Below are 17,757 nucleotides of genomic sequence, written 5' to 3'. Positions count from 1 at the left end.
CGGAGAGGAAGTTCGGGCCAGCCAATCGCTGCCTGGCTGGGCGGAACTTCCTCTCTGATGGCAGAATTGACGTCGGGGGATTGCTGGTTGGCCTGGTGGGAAGCAGAGAGAGCTTGGGGCAGCCGCGGCGGTGGCTTTGGGGCCTGTTTTCCCCGATGGTTGCGGCGGTGGCTTTGGGGCCTGTTTCCCCCGATTGTGGCAGCGGTAGCTTTGTGGAGGGTAGGGAGACAGAAGGGAAACAGAAAAAATGAAAGGGGCATCAAGAGAGAAAAAAGAAAGAAAGGGCAGGGAGAGAGGAAGAAAAAGTTGGGGGAGAGAATGAGGTCTGGAGGAGAGGAAGCATACAGGCTGAAAGAAGGGAAGAAAGATTGGATGCACAGTCAGAAGATAAAAGTGCAACCAGAGACTCATGAAATCACCAGACAAGGTAGGAAAAATGATTTTATTTTAAATTTAGTGATCAAAATGTGTCTGAATTTATAAACAGTGTTCCCGCTAAGCTGCGCTGGCCTGCGTTCGCGCACAAAATATTACATCGCAGCGCACAAGTTTCTCTTCACAGCGCACACACGCGTCGCAAAGGTAAGGGGAGGTAAGGTAAGGGGACGCATTGGGGGGATTGCACTTCCCCACAATTGCCATGCTTCGGTTCCTCTTCTTCCTTCCTTCCTCCCCCCCCCCCCCCCCCGCGGGACCCTGCGGCACCATCAACTCTTACTCCCTCTAATGTCGGCCCTGCAGCTCCAGACTTCCTCGCACCTTCTCCCCTCCCCCTTTGGATCGCTATTATTTTAAATGTTATAGCCGCGGAGCTGTATCCATCAGTGGAGATGTCTAACCTCGGCCTGCCCCGGAACTCTTACTGCAGCAGCCGCCCGTCTAGGCAGGAACAGGAAGTCACTGTTGCAGTAAGAGTTCCGGGGCAGGCCGAGGTTAGACATCTCCACTGATGGATACAGCTCCGCGGCTATAACATTTAAAATAATAGCGATCCAAAGGGGGAGGGGAGAAGGTGCGAGGAAGTCTGGAGCTGCAGGGCCGACATTAGAGGGAGTAAGAGTTGATGGTGCCGCAGGGTCCCGCGGGGGGGGGGGGGGGGGGGAAGGAAGGAAGAAGAGGAACCGAAGCATGGCAATTGTGGGGAAGTGCAGAGCTGCAGGGAAGAGTGTTGCGGTACCCAGCTGGAGGGAGAAGGAAGATGAGGGAGGGAATTAAAGGAGATGCCAGGGCTTGGAGCGTAGGAGGAAGGTATGCCAGTCTAAGGGAAAAGGAAGGGGGAGATGTGAGAGCATGGAGGGGGAGCGAAAGATGGAAGAAAAGGAAAGGAGAGAGATGCCAGAGAATCAGGGAAGGGGAGATACCAGACTATGAGGAGAGGTGTGGGAGAGGGAAGGCGAGGAGAGAGATGCCAGACCAATGGGGTGAAAGGAGAGATGGAAGGGGGAGGCATACAGTTTCTGGAAGGGGCATAGAAGGAGAGAAGATGCCATATAGGGGAAGAGAGACGGCAGACAGTGGATGGAAGGAAGAGAGTTACAAGAAGATGAGGAAAGGAGAAACCACAGAAGACAAAGGTAGAAAAAAATTTCTATTTATTTATTGCTTTAGGAGACATGTGTCACTGTTTCTGTGAAGCATTGTATGCAGAGTCCAGCTTCTTGCTGGTTCAATTTAACCTTTGTCTATGTATTTTTATTTTATCCCCCCTTTTACAAAACTGTGAAGCGTTTTTAGCACCAGCCTTGGTGGTAGCAGCTCTGATGCTCAGAATTTTATGAGCATCAGAGCTGTTACCTCCGTAGCTAAAATCCACACTACAGTTTTGTAAAAGAGGGAGGGGTTAGTTTGTGATTACATATTCCTTACTAGGCGAAGGTGTTTTCTGTGTTCTGTGTGTTCGAAAGACATGGTTTTCTGTTAGGATTGACGGTGTAGGATTGATCTGTGCTGGTCTGGCTTGTTTAGTTTTACAATGGGTGTATTGATGTACTGTTCACTGCAATATGTAAGATGCTGCCTTTTCCTAGGTACTCATGTGTGACGTGTGGCTTGTTACTAAAAATCACGTTTTTCGTACAGATGGGGGGGGGGGTGCCAAAAAATGATGGGCCCCGGGTGTTACATATGCTAGGTACACCACTGCATTATGTAAAGATACCAGAAAGCTGGCGAAGCAAAAACTTTAAGTAAATTGTTATTCTTCTAAGTTTTGAGTATTTAACCCTCCCACAATCTCATGGGCACTCGTTTCAAGTTTCAAGTTTATTGAGATTTTGATTTAAACGCAATATCAAATATTTTCAATGTGTATAACAAAAATAAATTTTGGGAAATAAATAAAACCATTTGAACAATAAACATACAAACATATCCATAGATGATTAAAATTACATAAGGAGTACAAGGATAAACTACATTTGTTTAAAAATGCGTCCTCTGCGCCTGCTCATAAATTTGTGGAGTATGTAATTTGTCGCTCATGCATATTTTTTTTTGCACACACCTCATCAATCCTTAGAGGGAACACTGCCCTATATTTTGCACTACGGCCCCCTTTTACTAAACCGCAATAGTATCTGCAGATCTTGGGTCTCATGGTGGCGACCATAGATGTGATTCCATGGGCATGAGCTCATCTCCATCCTCTCCAATTGTCCCTTCTGACTTGGTGGAATCCTCAGCAGGATGCACTGGGAGTGAAGTTGCCTTGGTTGGTGGCGACGAGCAGCAGTATGCTGTGGTGGTTGCACCCAGTTACTCTGAACTGGGGCCTCCCTCTGAGAGTGTTGGACTGGATGACCCTGACAATAGACATGAGTCTCTCTGGTTGGGGAGCAGTTTGCTGCTCTGTGCCGGTCCAGGGGCGGTGTACTGCGCTGGAGAGCAGGTGGTCGATCAATTGACTGGAGCTGCATGTAATCCATCTGGCCCTGCTGAAATTTCGTGGGTGTCTCCATTGGAAGGCCGTTCGTGTTTTCTAAGACAATGCAACGGCTGTCACCTATGTCAACCATCAGGGGGACACAAAGAGTCCCCTACTGAGTTTGGAGGCTTGGATGCTTTTTTTCTGGGTGGAAATACATCTAGTGGCCTTGTCCATGGCTCATGTGGCCGGAGTTGTCAACGTTCAGGCAGACTTCCTAAGTCGGGTGGGAAATCCAGACAGAGCCAGCAAGGTGTGAGCCATGGTGCCCAGATTGCTGGATCTGGCAGCTATAGCACCTGTTCCAAATGACGGCTTGGGCTTCGGGAGATACTCGATATACTTCATCATGCCAAAGAAAGATTTCAAAGATGGCAGACCTATTCTGGACATGAAGGCAGTGAACGCCTTCCTGCGAGTTCCATGTTTCAGGATGGAGCCAGTGTGTTCAGTGGTGGCAGCAGTGATGCCCCGGTAAATTTTTGGCTTTTGGCTTCCTTGGACCTCCACATCCTGATCTTTCCAGATCACAGGAGATTCCTGAGATTTCACGTGCTTGGAAGGCACTTCCAGTTTGCGGCTCTACCCTTCAGACTGGCGTCTGTGCCCAGATCCTTCTCCAAAGTCGTGGTGGTAGTAGCTGCAGATCTGCGCCTGCAGGGTGTGCTAGTCCATCCCTACCTAGATGACTGGCTGATCAGAGCTCCCTCGCTGGAGGAAGGCCGCAAGGCGGTTCTCCAGGTGGTGCATTTGCTGGATAGTTTCAGCTGGATCTAAGGAAGAGCCACCTTGAGCTGAGGCAGGACTTTAAGTACCTGGGAGTCCGGTTCTTCAAGGGCCGGAACCAAGAGTTCCTGCTGGAATCTAGGAAGCTCAAGCTTTGGAGTACCATTTGGGCCATGTTAGCAGGTCAAGTCCCGACGGCCTGGCAGTATCTGCAGGTCTTGGGTCTCGTGGTAGCAACCATAGACGTAATTCCGTGTGTAAGAGCTCGCCTCCATCCTCTTCAGTTGTCCCTCAGCGGGATGCACTGGGGGTGCAGTTGCCTTGTTTGGTGGTGGCCCGCAGCAACATGCTGTGGTGGTTAAACCCTGTTACTCTGGACAGAGGACTTCCTCTGCGAGTCAGACTGGGTGACCCTGACAATGGATGCGAGTCTCTCCAGTTGGGGCACAGTTTGCTGATCTGTGCTGGCCCAGGGCCGATGAACTGCACTGGAGAGCAGATGGTTGATCAATCGACTGGAGCTACGAGTGATCCGTCTGGCCCTGCTGAGATTTCAATGGTGTCTCCATCGGAAGGCTGTTCGTGTTTTGTCAGATAATGCAATGGCTGTCACCTATGTCAACCGTCAGGGGGGCACAAAGAGTCCCCTACTAAGCTTGGAGGCTCGGATGCTTTTTTTCCTGGGCAGAAAGACATCTGGTTGCCTTGTCCACAGCTCATGTGGCCAGAGTAGACAAAGTTCAGGCAGACTTCCTAAGTCATCAGATTCTGGAACCGGGAGACTGGTCCCTGTCCAGGCTAGCGTTTTAAGTTCATAGTTCACCGGTGGGGCTGTCCCACCTTCGATCCGATGGCATTTGCAGGGAACCAGAAGGCAGACAGGTTCTTCAGCCACCTACAGGAGGTCGGCAGTGAAGGGCTCAACGCTCTGGTTCAGCCTTGGCCTGAGGGAGGGAACTTCTCTATGTCTTCTCCCCATGGCCTCTGTTAGGGCGCATTCTGCGCTAGGTGGCCTCTCACGTGGATCCGGTAATCCTTGTGGTCCCAGACTGGCCCAGAAGATCTTGGTTCGCAGACCTTAGGTTCTACATCTCCCCTTGCCATTAGAGGTTGCTCACGCAGGGCCCAATAGCGCTTTAAGATCTGGACCGCTTTGGTCTTACGGCCTGGCGCTGAGCATGTAGCCTTGACAGCTAGGGGCTACTCTTCTACGGTCATCTCTACACTCCTTCAGAGCAAGAGGAAATCGTCTGTGTCAGCCTACGCGAAAGCCTGGCAGTGCTTTTGGGCTTGGTGTGTGGGGGATCAAGTGGATCCTTTGGCCCCGTCAGTGGTGCATGTTCTGGACTTCCTGCGGGCTGGCCTCAGGAAGGATCTGGCTGTTTCTTCTCTTTGGTTCAGATTGCGGGACTTTCGTGTTTACGTCCCTCTTCTCTCAGGGGTTCTCTGGCATCCCACCTGAACGTTGTCCGCTTCTTATGGGGGGGGGGGAGGCTGTGGCCTCCTTTGCGACTGCTTTGTCCTACATGGAATCTGAATCTGATTCTCCGTTCCCTGGCTTGTCCACCCTATGAGCCCCTGGATGGGCTATCTAAGACAGATCTTACCATCAAGACAGTTTTCCTCATTGTGGTAACCTATGCATGGAGAGTGTCAGAGCTCCAGACTCTGTCGGGCAGAGATCCTTTTCTCCACAACACGGAGTCTGCGGTTATTCTGAGGACCGTGCCTTCTTTTCTCTTGAAAGTGGTTTCCTCGTTCCATGTCAAACAGGATGTTCGGCTATTTGCCTTTGTTCCATCGGGCTCCAAGTCTAAGGACCATATTTTGCAGTCTCTAGATGTGCGGCGTCTCCTTTTGAGATACCTGGAGGCCACGAATGACTTCCATCTATCTGATCGTCTCTTTGTCTTGGTGGGCCCTGCATGCAAGGGTACTGCTTCCAAGGCTACCATCTCGAGATGTTTGCATTCTACCCTTTCCGCTGCCTATGTGTCAGCGGGGAAGAAGGCTTCCCTTGGGGTGAAGTCTCACTCTACCAGAGGAATGGATTCCTCGTGGGCGGAATCTCATGCGGTCTTGCCTGAGGAGATTTGTAGGGTGGCCACTCGGGCCTCTCTTCATACCTTTACCAAGTTTTACCGATTTGATGTGGCAGCAAAGTATGATACAGTTTTTGGTGCTTCCGTTCTGGCAGCAGGCTCATCAGGGCCTCCTTGAGAGTTGGGAATGCTTTGATACGTCCCTAGTGTTCTGCCTCCAGAAGGATTGTACAAGAATGAAAGATTAGGTTTCTTACCTCTGCTAATCTTCCTTCTTGTAAATTTCCTCTGGAGGCTGAACACCCGCCCGTCTATTTTGTCCAATTTGCAGGTTGCCTATTCAGTAACTGGTAAGCTATTTTTTGTCTTTGACCTCTATGAATCACGGGAGTATCCATTGATGTACGGTTAAGGGGATTAGAAGAGTCCCTGGGTGGTGCCCCTTCTGATGTGTCTCCTTTAGCGCACAGTTATGCTGTTGTGCAGTTTATAAATCTTCCAATTTTTTGTTTGAAGAATTTTGGCCTTATTGGCATTTCTTGTTTATGTATTTGTTTATCATAAGCAGAATTGACTTGTAGCTGGAAGTGCCTGCATGTACAGTGCACCACCCTCAAAGGCTTAAATTGGAAGCTGTTCACTTCCCTAGTAAATCAAGATGTGATTAAAGTCCACAGAAGGGAATTAAAGTTGCTTTAGGGTTGTGGCACAGTGATTAAAGCTACAGCCTCAGCATTCTGAGGTGGTGGGTTCAAACCCACGCTGCTCCTTGTGACCCTGGTCAAGTCACTTAGGGCTCCTTTTACAAAGCCGCGCTAGGGCCTTAACGCACGGAATAGCGCGCGCTAAATTGCCGCACGTGCTAGCTGCTACCGCCTCCTTTGGAGCAGGCGGTAGATTTCTGGCTAGCGCACGCTAATCCGGTGCATGCGTTAAAACAGCTAGCTGGGCTTTTGTAAAAGGAGCCCTTAATCCTCTCATTGCCCCAGGTACATTAGGTAGATTGTGAACCCATGAGGACAGACATAGAAAATGCTTGAGTACCTGAATAGATTAATGTAAACCTGATAGGATTGATAATTTTGGTACCTTTCACATGTGTTCTTATAACTTTCACATCCTGCCTTATAACTCTACTCTCTTTATGCGCTCAAACAAAGGGTTTTCTTTATGTCAGCATTTATGTGATTCTCTCCTACTCTTTTAATTCTAGCTGACTCCCTCTGCCTTTCTAAAGGAGATGTCCCTCACCACAGAGCAAAAGCTGGCACTCCCTTATGAGATGCACCCACCCCGGATTATCCAGCTTTTAGATATAAGTGAAACCAGCTTTCAGAAGGTAATGTTACAATTTTCATTATATTATTGCTAAGCTAGAGCTAAATAAAAATAAAAGATCTTAAGTTTATAAACCGTGTAGCAATTAAAAAAAAGAGAGATATATGAATCTAATATATATCATCACGTTAAAAAAAATTGGTATATATATATATGTACCGTATATGTAGGAGGCTGAAGGGAATTATAATTCTATTCTTATTTGTAAATTTATGACATGTTTTCCAACTTTTACTAAAGTACATTCTTTAGCACTCTCCAGACCAGTAGAGGTTAACTTTACGATTGGGTATATATCTAATCATGACCAGCAGGTGGAGACTGAAAACAAAACTTTGGGACAGTATATCCTAGCCCCTCCTCTCTATTTCCCTCAGTCTTCTTTCAGTCTCCAGCAGGTGTTGAGTGATCTGTACCCATCTCCCTTGGTAGGGCTGTTGGAATTTGTTTAGGGGTTTATTGTCCCTGTTTTTAGCCGGACGGAGCTTGGACGGACTCTGTTTGGGGGTTCGTCCGACCTCGGGGGTGTCAAACCCGGCGGGTCACGAGCGGGGTCCCTCCCCCCACTTCCTCCACCTCCCCATATTTTTTTAGAGGAGCCTCAGCAGTAAGCCTTGCCCCCTAAATCAAGCAAGGCATATTGCTTCGAGAGCCTGTGGAGTCTGTTCTGTAAAAAAAAAAAAAAAAAAAAAAAAAAAAAAAAATCCTGAGGTAGTGCTGGTCTGGAGGGTTGTATCCCTTTAAGAAAACTGTATTTTACTGTATTTTTTCAACTAACCGGCACTTTTTTTTTTTTTTTTTTTTGCAGCTAGGTCGCGTATGGAGCAATGAGCACTTCTAAAGGGAAAAAGTGCTCATTGTGCTCCAGACGCGAGGCACTCGCGGCCGGCCTGTGCAAGCGGTGTTCAGGCCGGTGCGGTGGAGGAGCTCCGTCGGCAGCGGCTGCAGGCGCCCAGAGCTCCCCGCCGATGGTGCCTCGCGAGTCGGCAGGGAACGGTGGAGAAGCCCGGTCTTCTCCGTCCGCCCACGGAGGGATTCCCCGAGCCGCCGACGGTCGGGTTTTAGAGGATTCCCTCTCAGCTGTTATTTTGACAGCTGATGCCGGCTTGCCTGTTTTAGCGGCTGAGACTATTCAGGTCTCTCAGCCGCTGCAGGCTATGGAGGGAGCTGTTTTGGCGGGAAAGACGCCATCTTCTCTGTCTGGCCCCTCCATTTTGTCTTCCACCTCAGGTGACCTTCCCCCTGTTTTGGCTAAGCAGGGGCAGGTTTCTGCTGGGTCCCCTGCTGTGGCAGGGAGTCCCTTGGGACCCTCGGGGGGTTTTTCCCCTGATTTTTTCTTTTCATTATGCAAAGCCTATTTTCAGGCGGCTGGGGGTCCCGGTTGCGCCCAGGGGGTCTCGGGGGGTGGGGTTTCCTCCGCGCTCCCTGCGGCTTTGCCTCTCTCGTCTGACGTGACGTCCCCTCCGCCGCCTCTCTTGTCCAAGCGTCCGCGGGTGTCGTGGGACGAGGATTTGTGGTCGGAGGAACGTGTCGGTCTGGAGGAGGACCTGGACCCTTCTGAGGAATTCCAGGACCCTCTGGAGGGGACGGAAGCTGGCGGCGGGTTGTCGGGTTTCCCGTTCTCCAGTGACGAGGCGTCCGTGGTGCGCCTTTTTCAGAGAGATGAGCTGCCTGACCTTATTCAACAGGTTTCTTCGGCTTTGCGTTTTGAGGACGCGCCGCCGGAGACTCCGCGTGTGGGGGACCCTCTGTTACGAGGGATCCGTTCCGTTTCCCGCTCTTTTCCTATGCATCAGGATATTCGGGATATTATTCTTGAGCAATGGAAAACGCCGGAGACGCCGTTTCGGCTGGCGCGCAGCATGGCTCGCCTGTATCCCATTCCTGAAGGGGATCGGGCTACGTTAGCTTCGCCAGTCGTGGATGCGGTGGTCTCGGCTATTTCCAAGCGGCATACCGTGCCTGTTGAGGGCGGTTCTGCCTTGCGGGACTCTGAGGAGCGCAAATTGGAGACCATCCTTAAGCAAAATTTTCAAGTCTCTGCCTTTGGGGTCCAGGCGGCTATTTGTGGGGGACTGGTCGCTCGCGCCGTGTTTCGGTGGGCGGAGCGGGTCTTGGATCGAGAGTCTGACGACTGGTCTCTGGTGGATCAGGAGGTAGCGAAGATTGAGATGGCTGCCTCATTCCTCTCGGATGCTCTGTATGACTTGGTGCGGATCTCGGCTAAGTCCATGGCTTTTGGCGTGGCCGCTAGGCGTGTGTTGTGGCTGCGCGCTTGGGCGGCGGATGCTGCGTCCAAAGCTAAGCTTACTAAATTTCCCTTTCGGGGGTCGTTTTTATTTGGAGAGGACTTGGATAAGTTGATTCAGACTCTGTCGGACTCGAAAGTTCCCCGTTTGCCGGAGGACCGTGCCCGCCCGGCGTCTCGGGGTGGTGCGGCCCGGGGGCGTTTGCGGGAATTTCGCAAGTATCGCCCTGGGCGTGGGGCTGCTTCTTTCCAGTCTCCGGGGTTTTCCCGGGGTCGGTTCTTCCAGCGCATGCAGCCCTTTCGGGGGGCCCGTCGGGGGGCAGGGAATCCCTCCGCCGGTTCCCCCGCTTCCCGTCCTGCACAATGACGCCTTGCCGGCGCCCCCCTTGGTTCCGGTGGGGGCCCGGCTGCGCGACTTTTTTCCCAAATGGGCCGAGATCACGTCCGATCAGTGGGTCCTGGAGGTGGTGCGGGACGGTTATGCCCTGGAGTTCGCCCGCTCTCTGCCGGATTTTTTCCTCGCGTCTCCATGTCAGACTCCTGGGAAGACGCTGGCGTTTCGCCAGACCCTTCAGCGCTTGCTAGATCTCAGGGCAGTAGTTCCAGTGCCCCCCCCGGAGTGGGGCACGGGCAGGTACTCCATTTACTTTGTGGTGCCCAAGAAGGAGGGGACTTTTCGGCCCATCCTCGATTTGAAAGGGGTCAACAGGGCTCTCAAGGTTCCCTCTTTCCGTATGGAAACGCTGCGGTCGGTCATTTTGGCGGTTCAGCCGGGGGAGTTTCTCACTTCTCTCGATCTGACGGAGGCCTACTTGCATGTTCCTATTCGGGCCTCTCATCAGCGTTTCCTGCGCTTTGCGATCTTGGGTCGGCACTATCAGTTCTGTGCGCTTCCCTTTGGGCTGGCCACGGCTCCCCGGACGTTCACCAAGGTGATGGTGGTCGTCGCGGCAGCCTTGCGGGCGGAGGGCATCCTGGTACACCCCTACCTGGACGACTGGTTAATTCGGGCCAAGTCGTTGCAGGAAAGCTCCCGGGTTACGGCTCGGGTGGTGGAGTTTCTCCGGTCGCTGGGCTGGGTGGTCAACCTTTCCAAGAGTCGGTTGGTTCCGGCTCAGCGTCTGGAGTACCTCGGGGTGCTGTTCGACACCTCCTTGGGGAAGGTCTTCCTCCCAGAGGCCCGGGTGAGCAAATTGCAGTCTCAGATTCGCCTGCTTTTGGCGTCCCGGTGTCCTCGGGCGCGAGATTTCCTCCAGGTCCTGGGGTCGATGGCGGCGTCCCTGGACGTGGTGAGGTGGGCGCGGGCCCACATGCGTCCTCTCCAGTATGCTCTGCTCCGGAGGTGGTCTCCCCAGAGGCACGGGATGGATGTTCCGGTTCCCCTGCGAGGCTTGGCGCGCTGCAGTCTGCGTTGGTGGCTCCGGACCCCTCACCTAGTTCAGGGGGTGGGTCTGGATCTTCCGCAGTGGACGGTGCTCCTTACGGATGCGAGTCTCCTGGGTTGGGGGGCCCAGTGCCTGGGTCACTCAGCTCAGGGAACCTGGTCCACGGAGGAGGCCTCCTGGTCGATCAACGTGTTGGAGACCAGGGCGGTCCGGCTGGCGCTGTTGGCTTTCCACTCCCTTTTGTTGGGCAAGTCGGTCAGAGTCCTGTCGGACAATGCCACGGCGGTGGCTTATGTCAATCGTCAGGGGGGCACCAAGAGCACTCTGGTGGCGCAGGAGGCGGCTCGGCTCATGGTTTGGGCGGAGTCGCATCTTCTGGACCTCTCGGCCTCTCACATTGCCGGGGTAGAAAACGTTCAGGCGGACTTCCTCAGTCGTCACTTCTTGGATCCGGGAGAGTGGTGTCTCGGCGCCGAGGCGTTTCAGTTGCTAGTGCGTGCTTGGGGGCAGCCCCTGATGGATCTGATGGCTACAAGTGGCAACGCCAAAGTACCCCGCTTCTTCAGTCGTCGCAGGGACGGTCTGGCCGAGGGTCTGGATGCTCTGGTCCAACCGTGGCCAACGGAGGGGCTGTTGTATGTGTTCCCTCCTTGGCCGTTAGTGGGCAGAGTACTGCTTCGCATTGTTCGCCATCCGGGGCTGGTGGTCTTGGTGGCTCCGGATTGGCCTCGTCGTCCGTGGTATGCGGATCTGATGAGGCATCTGGTGGCGGATCCTCTTCCTCTGCCTCTCGGGTGCGATCTTCTGACGCAGGGTCCCATTCCCATGTTCGACCCGTCTCCCTTTTGTCTTACGGCTTGGCTCTTGAAAGGGGCCGCCTGAGTAAGAAGGGATATTCCGACAAGGTGATCTCTACACTTTTGGGGTCCCGGAGGCTTTCTACCTCTCGGGCTTATGTACGGGTTTGGCGTCTTTTTGAGGAATGGTGCCGAGCGCGGGGAGTGGTCTCCTTTCGCGCTTCTCTGCCTAACATTCTAGAGTTTTTGCAGGAGGGCCTGGATAGGGGCCTGGCCTGGTCTTCTCTTCGGGTTCATCTGGCGGCCCTGTCGGCTTTTCGGGGGCTGGTGACAGGTCAGCGTTTGTCAGCCATTCCTGATGTGATTCGCTTTCTTAGGGCGGCCAAGTTGATCAGGCCTCCCATAAGGCCCTCGATTCCCTCTTGGGATCTCAATCTGGTTCTCTCTGTTCTAGTGCGCCCTCCTTTCGAGCCGTTGGATGGCTGTTCGTTGAAGGACCTTACGCTGAAGTCGGTCTTTTTGGTGGCCATTACTTCCGCTAGACGGGTGTCTGAGCTACAGGCTTTCTCTTGTAGGGCTCCCTTCCTGGAGTTTTCGAAGGAGCGGGTTGTTTTGCGGCCTGTTCCTTCCTTTCTGCCGAAGGTAGTTTCTCCTTTTCATGTCAATCAATCGGTGGTCCTCCCGGTCTTGGGTAGTCGGGAGGGTTCTTCTGAGCAACGACAGCTGCGCAAGTTGGATGTCGGTCGGGTACTCCATGCTTATGTGCAGCGGACCCGGGATTTTCGGAGCTCCGATCATCTCTTTGTGCTTCTGGCCGGTCCTCGTCGGGGGGCTGGCGCTTCTAAGGCTACTATTGCGCGCTGGATCAAGGAGATGATTGCTTCCGCTTATCTTCTGAGTCAGAAGCCGGTTCCGGAGTTTCTCAAGGCTCATTCCACTAGGGGTCAGGCGGCTTCTTGGGCTGAGTCGTCGCTCGTGCCTCCGGTGGATATTTGTAAGGCTGCGGTTTGGTCCTCCTTGCATTCATTTGTTCGGCATTATCGGGTAGATGTTCAGGCGCGTCGGGACGCGGTGTTCGGTGAGCGTGTTCTGGTATCGGCCCTTCGGGGGTCCCGCCCGTGAGAGGGACTGCTTTGGTACGTCCCAATCGTAAAGTTAACCTCTACTGGTCTGGAGAGTGCTAAAGAAGGAGAAATTAGGTTCTTACCTGCTAATTTACTTTCTTTTAGCTTCTCCAGACCAGTAGAGGTCCCCACCCTGTCTGTTGTTGTTGTTGTTGGGGCTGTTGCGCGGGCAGTTTTTGGTTTTTGCTGCGGGTTCTAGTATTTTTCTAGGGCCGGGGAGAATTGAAGAACAGCGGCTGTGGCTCGGCTGGCTTAGCTGGCGAGCTGTGGGGACCTTCTTCCTTCGGGAATTTCTCCTCTGCATTTTCCAACAGCATTTTTGGGTATGTTATTTGTTACTCCTTTCGGAGTATTGTTTTTTCTCTCTGTTGTTTTCCAGTTCTTGGTTCTGCTTGGCTATTCGGCAGACTGAGGGAAATAGAGAGGAGGGGCTAGGATATACTGTCCCAAAGTTTTGTTTTCAGTCTCCACCTGCTGGTCATGATTAGATATATACCCAATCGTAAAGTTAACCTCTACTGGTCTGGAGAAGCTAAAAGAAAGTAAATTAGCAGGTAAGAACCTAATTTCTCCTTAGAATATTCTAATGCTGGATTTTACCATCCACTAAACCAACGGCCTCTTTTACAAAGCCGCGCTAGCGGCTGCGCTGTGCTAACGGCCCTGAAGCCCATAGAGATTTAAAGGGCTTTGAGGTTGTTGCTGCACGGCAGCTGCTAGCGCAGCTTTGTAAAAGAGGCCGCAAGTTTTTCCATAGCATATTTTTCGGGCGTTTCAGTTTCTTTCCCTTTTTTCCAATTTGCAGATTGTGTGCTAATGCAATTTTATTTCTCCTTATTTTGTTTTTCGCGTCACAAAAAAAAACACGAGAAAACATTGAAGTTACCATTTCCTCTCATGTTTTCTGATACTGGTGACCATTTTTCTAGAAATTTCTCTATTGCTTCCTAAAAAGATTCTATTCAGCACCTTAACTCAGCAGACACATTACCTCTTTTCGTTTAGTTGGTTCATACTCAATTCTACAGTACCTCCTTACCTTCAGTTGATGCCACTGGCTTAGGAATAATTTATTTGATATTTTGGGATAACGCATGGCTAACTTCAGGTTACCTCTTCTATACTGAAGTAAAAGTGTACAGGAGTTCAATGACACGGAGTTCCTCTCACCTTCTTAAGTACTCCTGTTTCATATGGCACATATACTAGGAACAAATTGTAAAGGAATTTTTTTGTAAAATTTTTACTTTTTAAGTATATAATAAATAGACAAAAAGTCACTACCCTGTGAGCTGTCACTGCATATATAGAGAATTAATCAAACGAGCCTATGCTAGGAGCCACATCTATCATGGCTGGTTTCTCCATTTCTTATTTTACTTGGATTTTATATATTTTTTTAATTTCCAATCAATAACACTAAGGGCCTGTTTTACAAAGCCGCACGGCAACAGCCCCGAAGCCCTTTAAATCTCTATGGGCTTCGGGGCCGTTACGCGCGGCTTTGTAAAACAGGCCCTAAATCCTTCACACTTTCCTTCTTTAATCTTTGAAGGGTTTTCATACCTATTGGCATATTATTTTGATTATATGCATCTTCTGGCTATTTCTACTGATTTTCTTGTTTTAAATTTATTACAAATATTTTTATCGAGAGGTAGTAAGCCATTATTTCATTTTAGTTTTATATTCCATAGTATTGACTTTTATCCCAGGACGAGCAGGCAGCATATTCTCACATGTGGGTGACGTCATCTACGGAGCCCCAGTGCGGACAGCTTTTCAAGCAAACTTGATTGAAGTTTCAAGTTTGCTACACTGCACCACGCATGTGCATGCCTTCTTGCCCACTAGAGGGCGCATCCCACCTCGTGGTCCTCAGTTCAGTTTTTTCCGCGGAGCCAGAAGCCCTGTAGAAATTGAGCTCCTATTTTTCTGCCTTCTGACACCGCGTCTGGGTTATTTAGCTCGGTCGCTGTGCTTTATTTGTTGTTTTTCCTTCTTGACGAACGTTTATCGTCGAAAAAAAAAAAAAAAAAAAGTTTATTTCTTCCGTTCGGCTCCGGGGGCTCCCGGGAGCCGCGGCCGCGGGACATCGTTCGTTCTCGGCCCCTTTTTCTTTTTCATGTCCCGTCCTTTGACGGGCTTTAAGAAATGCACCCAGTGTGAGCGGTTACTATCCATCACTGACCCCCACCGGTGGTGCTTGCTCTGCCTTGGACCCGAGCATCCGACTAATTCCTGCGATCGGTGTTCCACTTTTCAGGCCAGAGCGCTCCGTCGACGCTGCGCCAGGATGGCGGAGCTTTTCGCAGTTGACTCCGCGCCCGGGAAGGCCTCGACGTTGGCCTCGGCTTCGACCCCGGCCTTGACCTCGGCCTCCGCGCCTTCGGCTTCGCCGCATCCCTCGACCTCGACCTCGAAGCCGACGCCTGCGACCAAACCTGCCTCGGGTAAGTCCTCTTTTCCATCTCCGACTCCAGGGTCATCGAAGAAGCCATCCTCGAGCTCCTCTGCGGCGGGTGGGTCGTCCTCGGCCCCGCCCAGGACTCCGGCCACTAATGCCCCGAGGGAATACTCGAGACCGAGGTCGCCCTCCAGGGAGCATCCCCCGGCCTCGGACCTGCCTACCATGGTCGGGATTCCGGCGTTCCAGGACCTGCTCCGAGCATTAATTTCCTCGGAGCTGTCTGGCGCCCTCGAACAACTGCAGCGGGCTGTGACCTCGACTGCTTTGACCTCGGGGGCACCGACCTCGGTGACCTCGGTCTCGACTCCCTCGGTCTCGGCTACCGGGGCACCACCGACCTCGGCCTCGACCTTGCCCTCGACCTCGGGGGCCCCGCCTGAGAGCAGTGTACGGCCCCGGGACAAGGTACGCAGAGTGAGACGGATTTCCTCCTCCTCCTCCTTGAGGTCCTCCCGGGGTTCCTCGCCCTCGGGCCGGCCTCGGGCGAGGCGTCGCCCTCGGAAGCCAAAGCGTTCGCGAGGCTCTCCTCGGCGACGTGGTCGCTCCTCGCCGCTCGGGGGCGAGGCCTTGCGGTTTTCAGAGCTTCATCTCGACAACCCGAGGCTTCTCCGTTCCCCTGTGAGGGGGGGTTCTCGTGACTCCTCGCCGAGGAAAAGGGGGCGTGCCTCGGTCCCTCGGACGCCTGGGACGTCTCCCAGGGGTTCTTCGAGGCGGAGACGTTCCCCGACCCCCTTGAGACCATTAGATCTGGCCTCATGGGGCTCGGGGTCCGGTAGGGAGCCACGTCATTCTCACGAGGCGTCCCCCTTTTGTTCGGAGGAGAGGTTGAGACTCCCTCCCCGCCTGCCAGGCCGTCCTCCTTCTCCAGCTTTGTGCAGGACATGGTGAATGCCTTGGGCCTGGATCTCATGGCTGTGTCGCAATATACTAAAGAGTTCCTCGAGGAGCAGGACCTTCCTACTCCCCCAAGGGAATCCCCTCGGCTGCCCCTGAATAAGGTCCTTCATCAGACCTTGCTTAAGAACCTGACTTCACCTCTTACAGTCACAGCGGTGCCGTCTAAGATGGAGTCAAAGTACAGGACGATACCACCCAAGAGGTTTGAGAAGGCTCAACTCTCCCACCAGTCTCTACTGGTCGAGTCTGCGCTCAAAAAGTCGCAACCCTCCCGGGTTTCTGCGGCGGTTCCGCCCGGCAGGGAGGGTCAGACCCTTGACAAGTTTGGTCGTCGCCTCTATGCCAATTCCTTCATGGCAACCAGGGTGTTGAATTATGCCTTTACCTTTTCCTCCTATCTGCGTGGCATGGTAAAGGATCTGCCCCAATATCGTGAGGCCTTGCCGGACTCCCGCAAGGAAGGGTTCGACAGGTTTATGTCCAACCTGTCTCAATTGCGTTTGTACCTTTTTCATGCGGTGTACGATACGTTTGAGCTGGTATCGAGGGTGTCGGCCTTTGCGGTGGCTATGCGCCGGTTGGCGTGGCTACGCACCCTCGATATGGACCCAAACCTGCAGGAACGCCTTGCGGACTTGCCTTGCGTGGGGTCCGAATTATTCGATGAATCCCTGGAGGCGGCGACCAAATGGCTCTTGGAACAGGAGCGCTCGTTAGCCTCCTTGGTCCGTCCAAAACCTCGAGCCACGCCGCAGAAACCCTTCCGGCCTCCCCCGAGGCGGTACCCTCAAAAGTCGACCCCGGCTTTTTCAAGGCCACCGCCTCGGCGCCCCCCTCGACAGGGCAGAGGGGGACAAACCAAAACTCCAGCGCAGGGTCCTGCCAAGCCAGCGCCGTCCTTTTGACGGGATAGGCGGATGGGGCCGGCCCCCCTCCGCCATCGCGCTGGACCCCCTTCCCATAGGGGGTCGACTCCGGTCCTTTTACGCGGCCTGGACCGAGATAACATCCGACGCTTGGGTGCTCCTGACCGTCTCCGAGGGCTACTCTCTCAACTTTTGCTCTGCGCCGCCGGAACATTCACCGGGGGCTTGCCCATGCAACCGGACCCAGCTCCCCATCCTCATGGCCGAGGCCAGGGCCTTGTTGAGGCTTCGGGCGGTGGAACCTGTACCCTCCGACCAGCGGGGGCGGGGGTTTTACTCCCGTTACTTTTTGGTCCCAAAGAAGACCGGGGACTTACGCCCCATTCTAGACCTCAGGAAGCTCAACAAGTTCCTGGTCCGGGAGAAGTTCCGGATGTTGTCACTTCCGGTATTATATCCTCTCTTGGAGGAAGGGGACTGGATGTGCTCCCTGGACCTGAAGGAAGCGTACACCCATGTTCCGGTGCATCCCGCTTTCCGCAAATTCTTACGGTTCCAGGTGGGCGAGCTACACCTGCAGTACAGGGCCCTCCCCTTCGGCCTGGCCTCGTCCCCTCGAGTCTTCACGAAGTGTATGGTGGTAGTCGCTGCAGCACTAAGGTCTCGGGGGTTTCAGGTCTTCCCTTACCTGGACGATTGGCTGATCAAGGCCCCGACCAGGGAAGGGATTATTTCAGCGACCCTACAGTCTATCGCCTTCCTTCAACGACTAGGGTTCGAAGTGAACTTTCCCAAGTCACAATTATGCCCGACCCAATCACTTCAGTTTATAGGCGCAGTGCTGGACACTGTTCGCCTCCGTTCATTCCTCCCTCCTCCGCGGTTGGAGGCTTTGGTTCGGTTGGGTCGCCTGATCCTTCAGCTGCCGATGGTGTCGGCTC

At 53.0% G+C, this 17,757-nt stretch overlaps 1 protein-coding gene across 8 annotated transcripts in view; it reads left to right on the top strand.

Annotated features, from left to right (window-relative positions):
* The window catches only part of HYDIN (HYDIN axonemal central pair apparatus protein), a 1,718,235-nt gene that overhangs the window by 17,623 nt on the left and 1,682,855 nt on the right, over positions 1–17,757 (top strand). For all 8 annotated transcript variants that reach the window (XM_033943280.1, XM_033943278.1, XM_033943277.1 and 5 more), the window contains one exon: positions 6,905–7,030. In XM_033943280.1, the coding sequence (XP_033799171.1) occupies positions 6,905–7,030 (126 nt within the window). The remainder of the gene's footprint in view (positions 1–6,904; positions 7,031–17,757) is intronic.

This window comes from Geotrypetes seraphini, chromosome 4 (genome assembly GCF_902459505.1).
Source record: "Geotrypetes seraphini chromosome 4, aGeoSer1.1, whole genome shotgun sequence".
Taxonomy (NCBI): Eukaryota; Metazoa; Chordata; class Amphibia; order Gymnophiona; family Dermophiidae; genus Geotrypetes; species Geotrypetes seraphini.
Note: the sequence above shows the minus strand (reverse complement) of the source record. Positions and strands in the feature narration are given on the sequence as shown.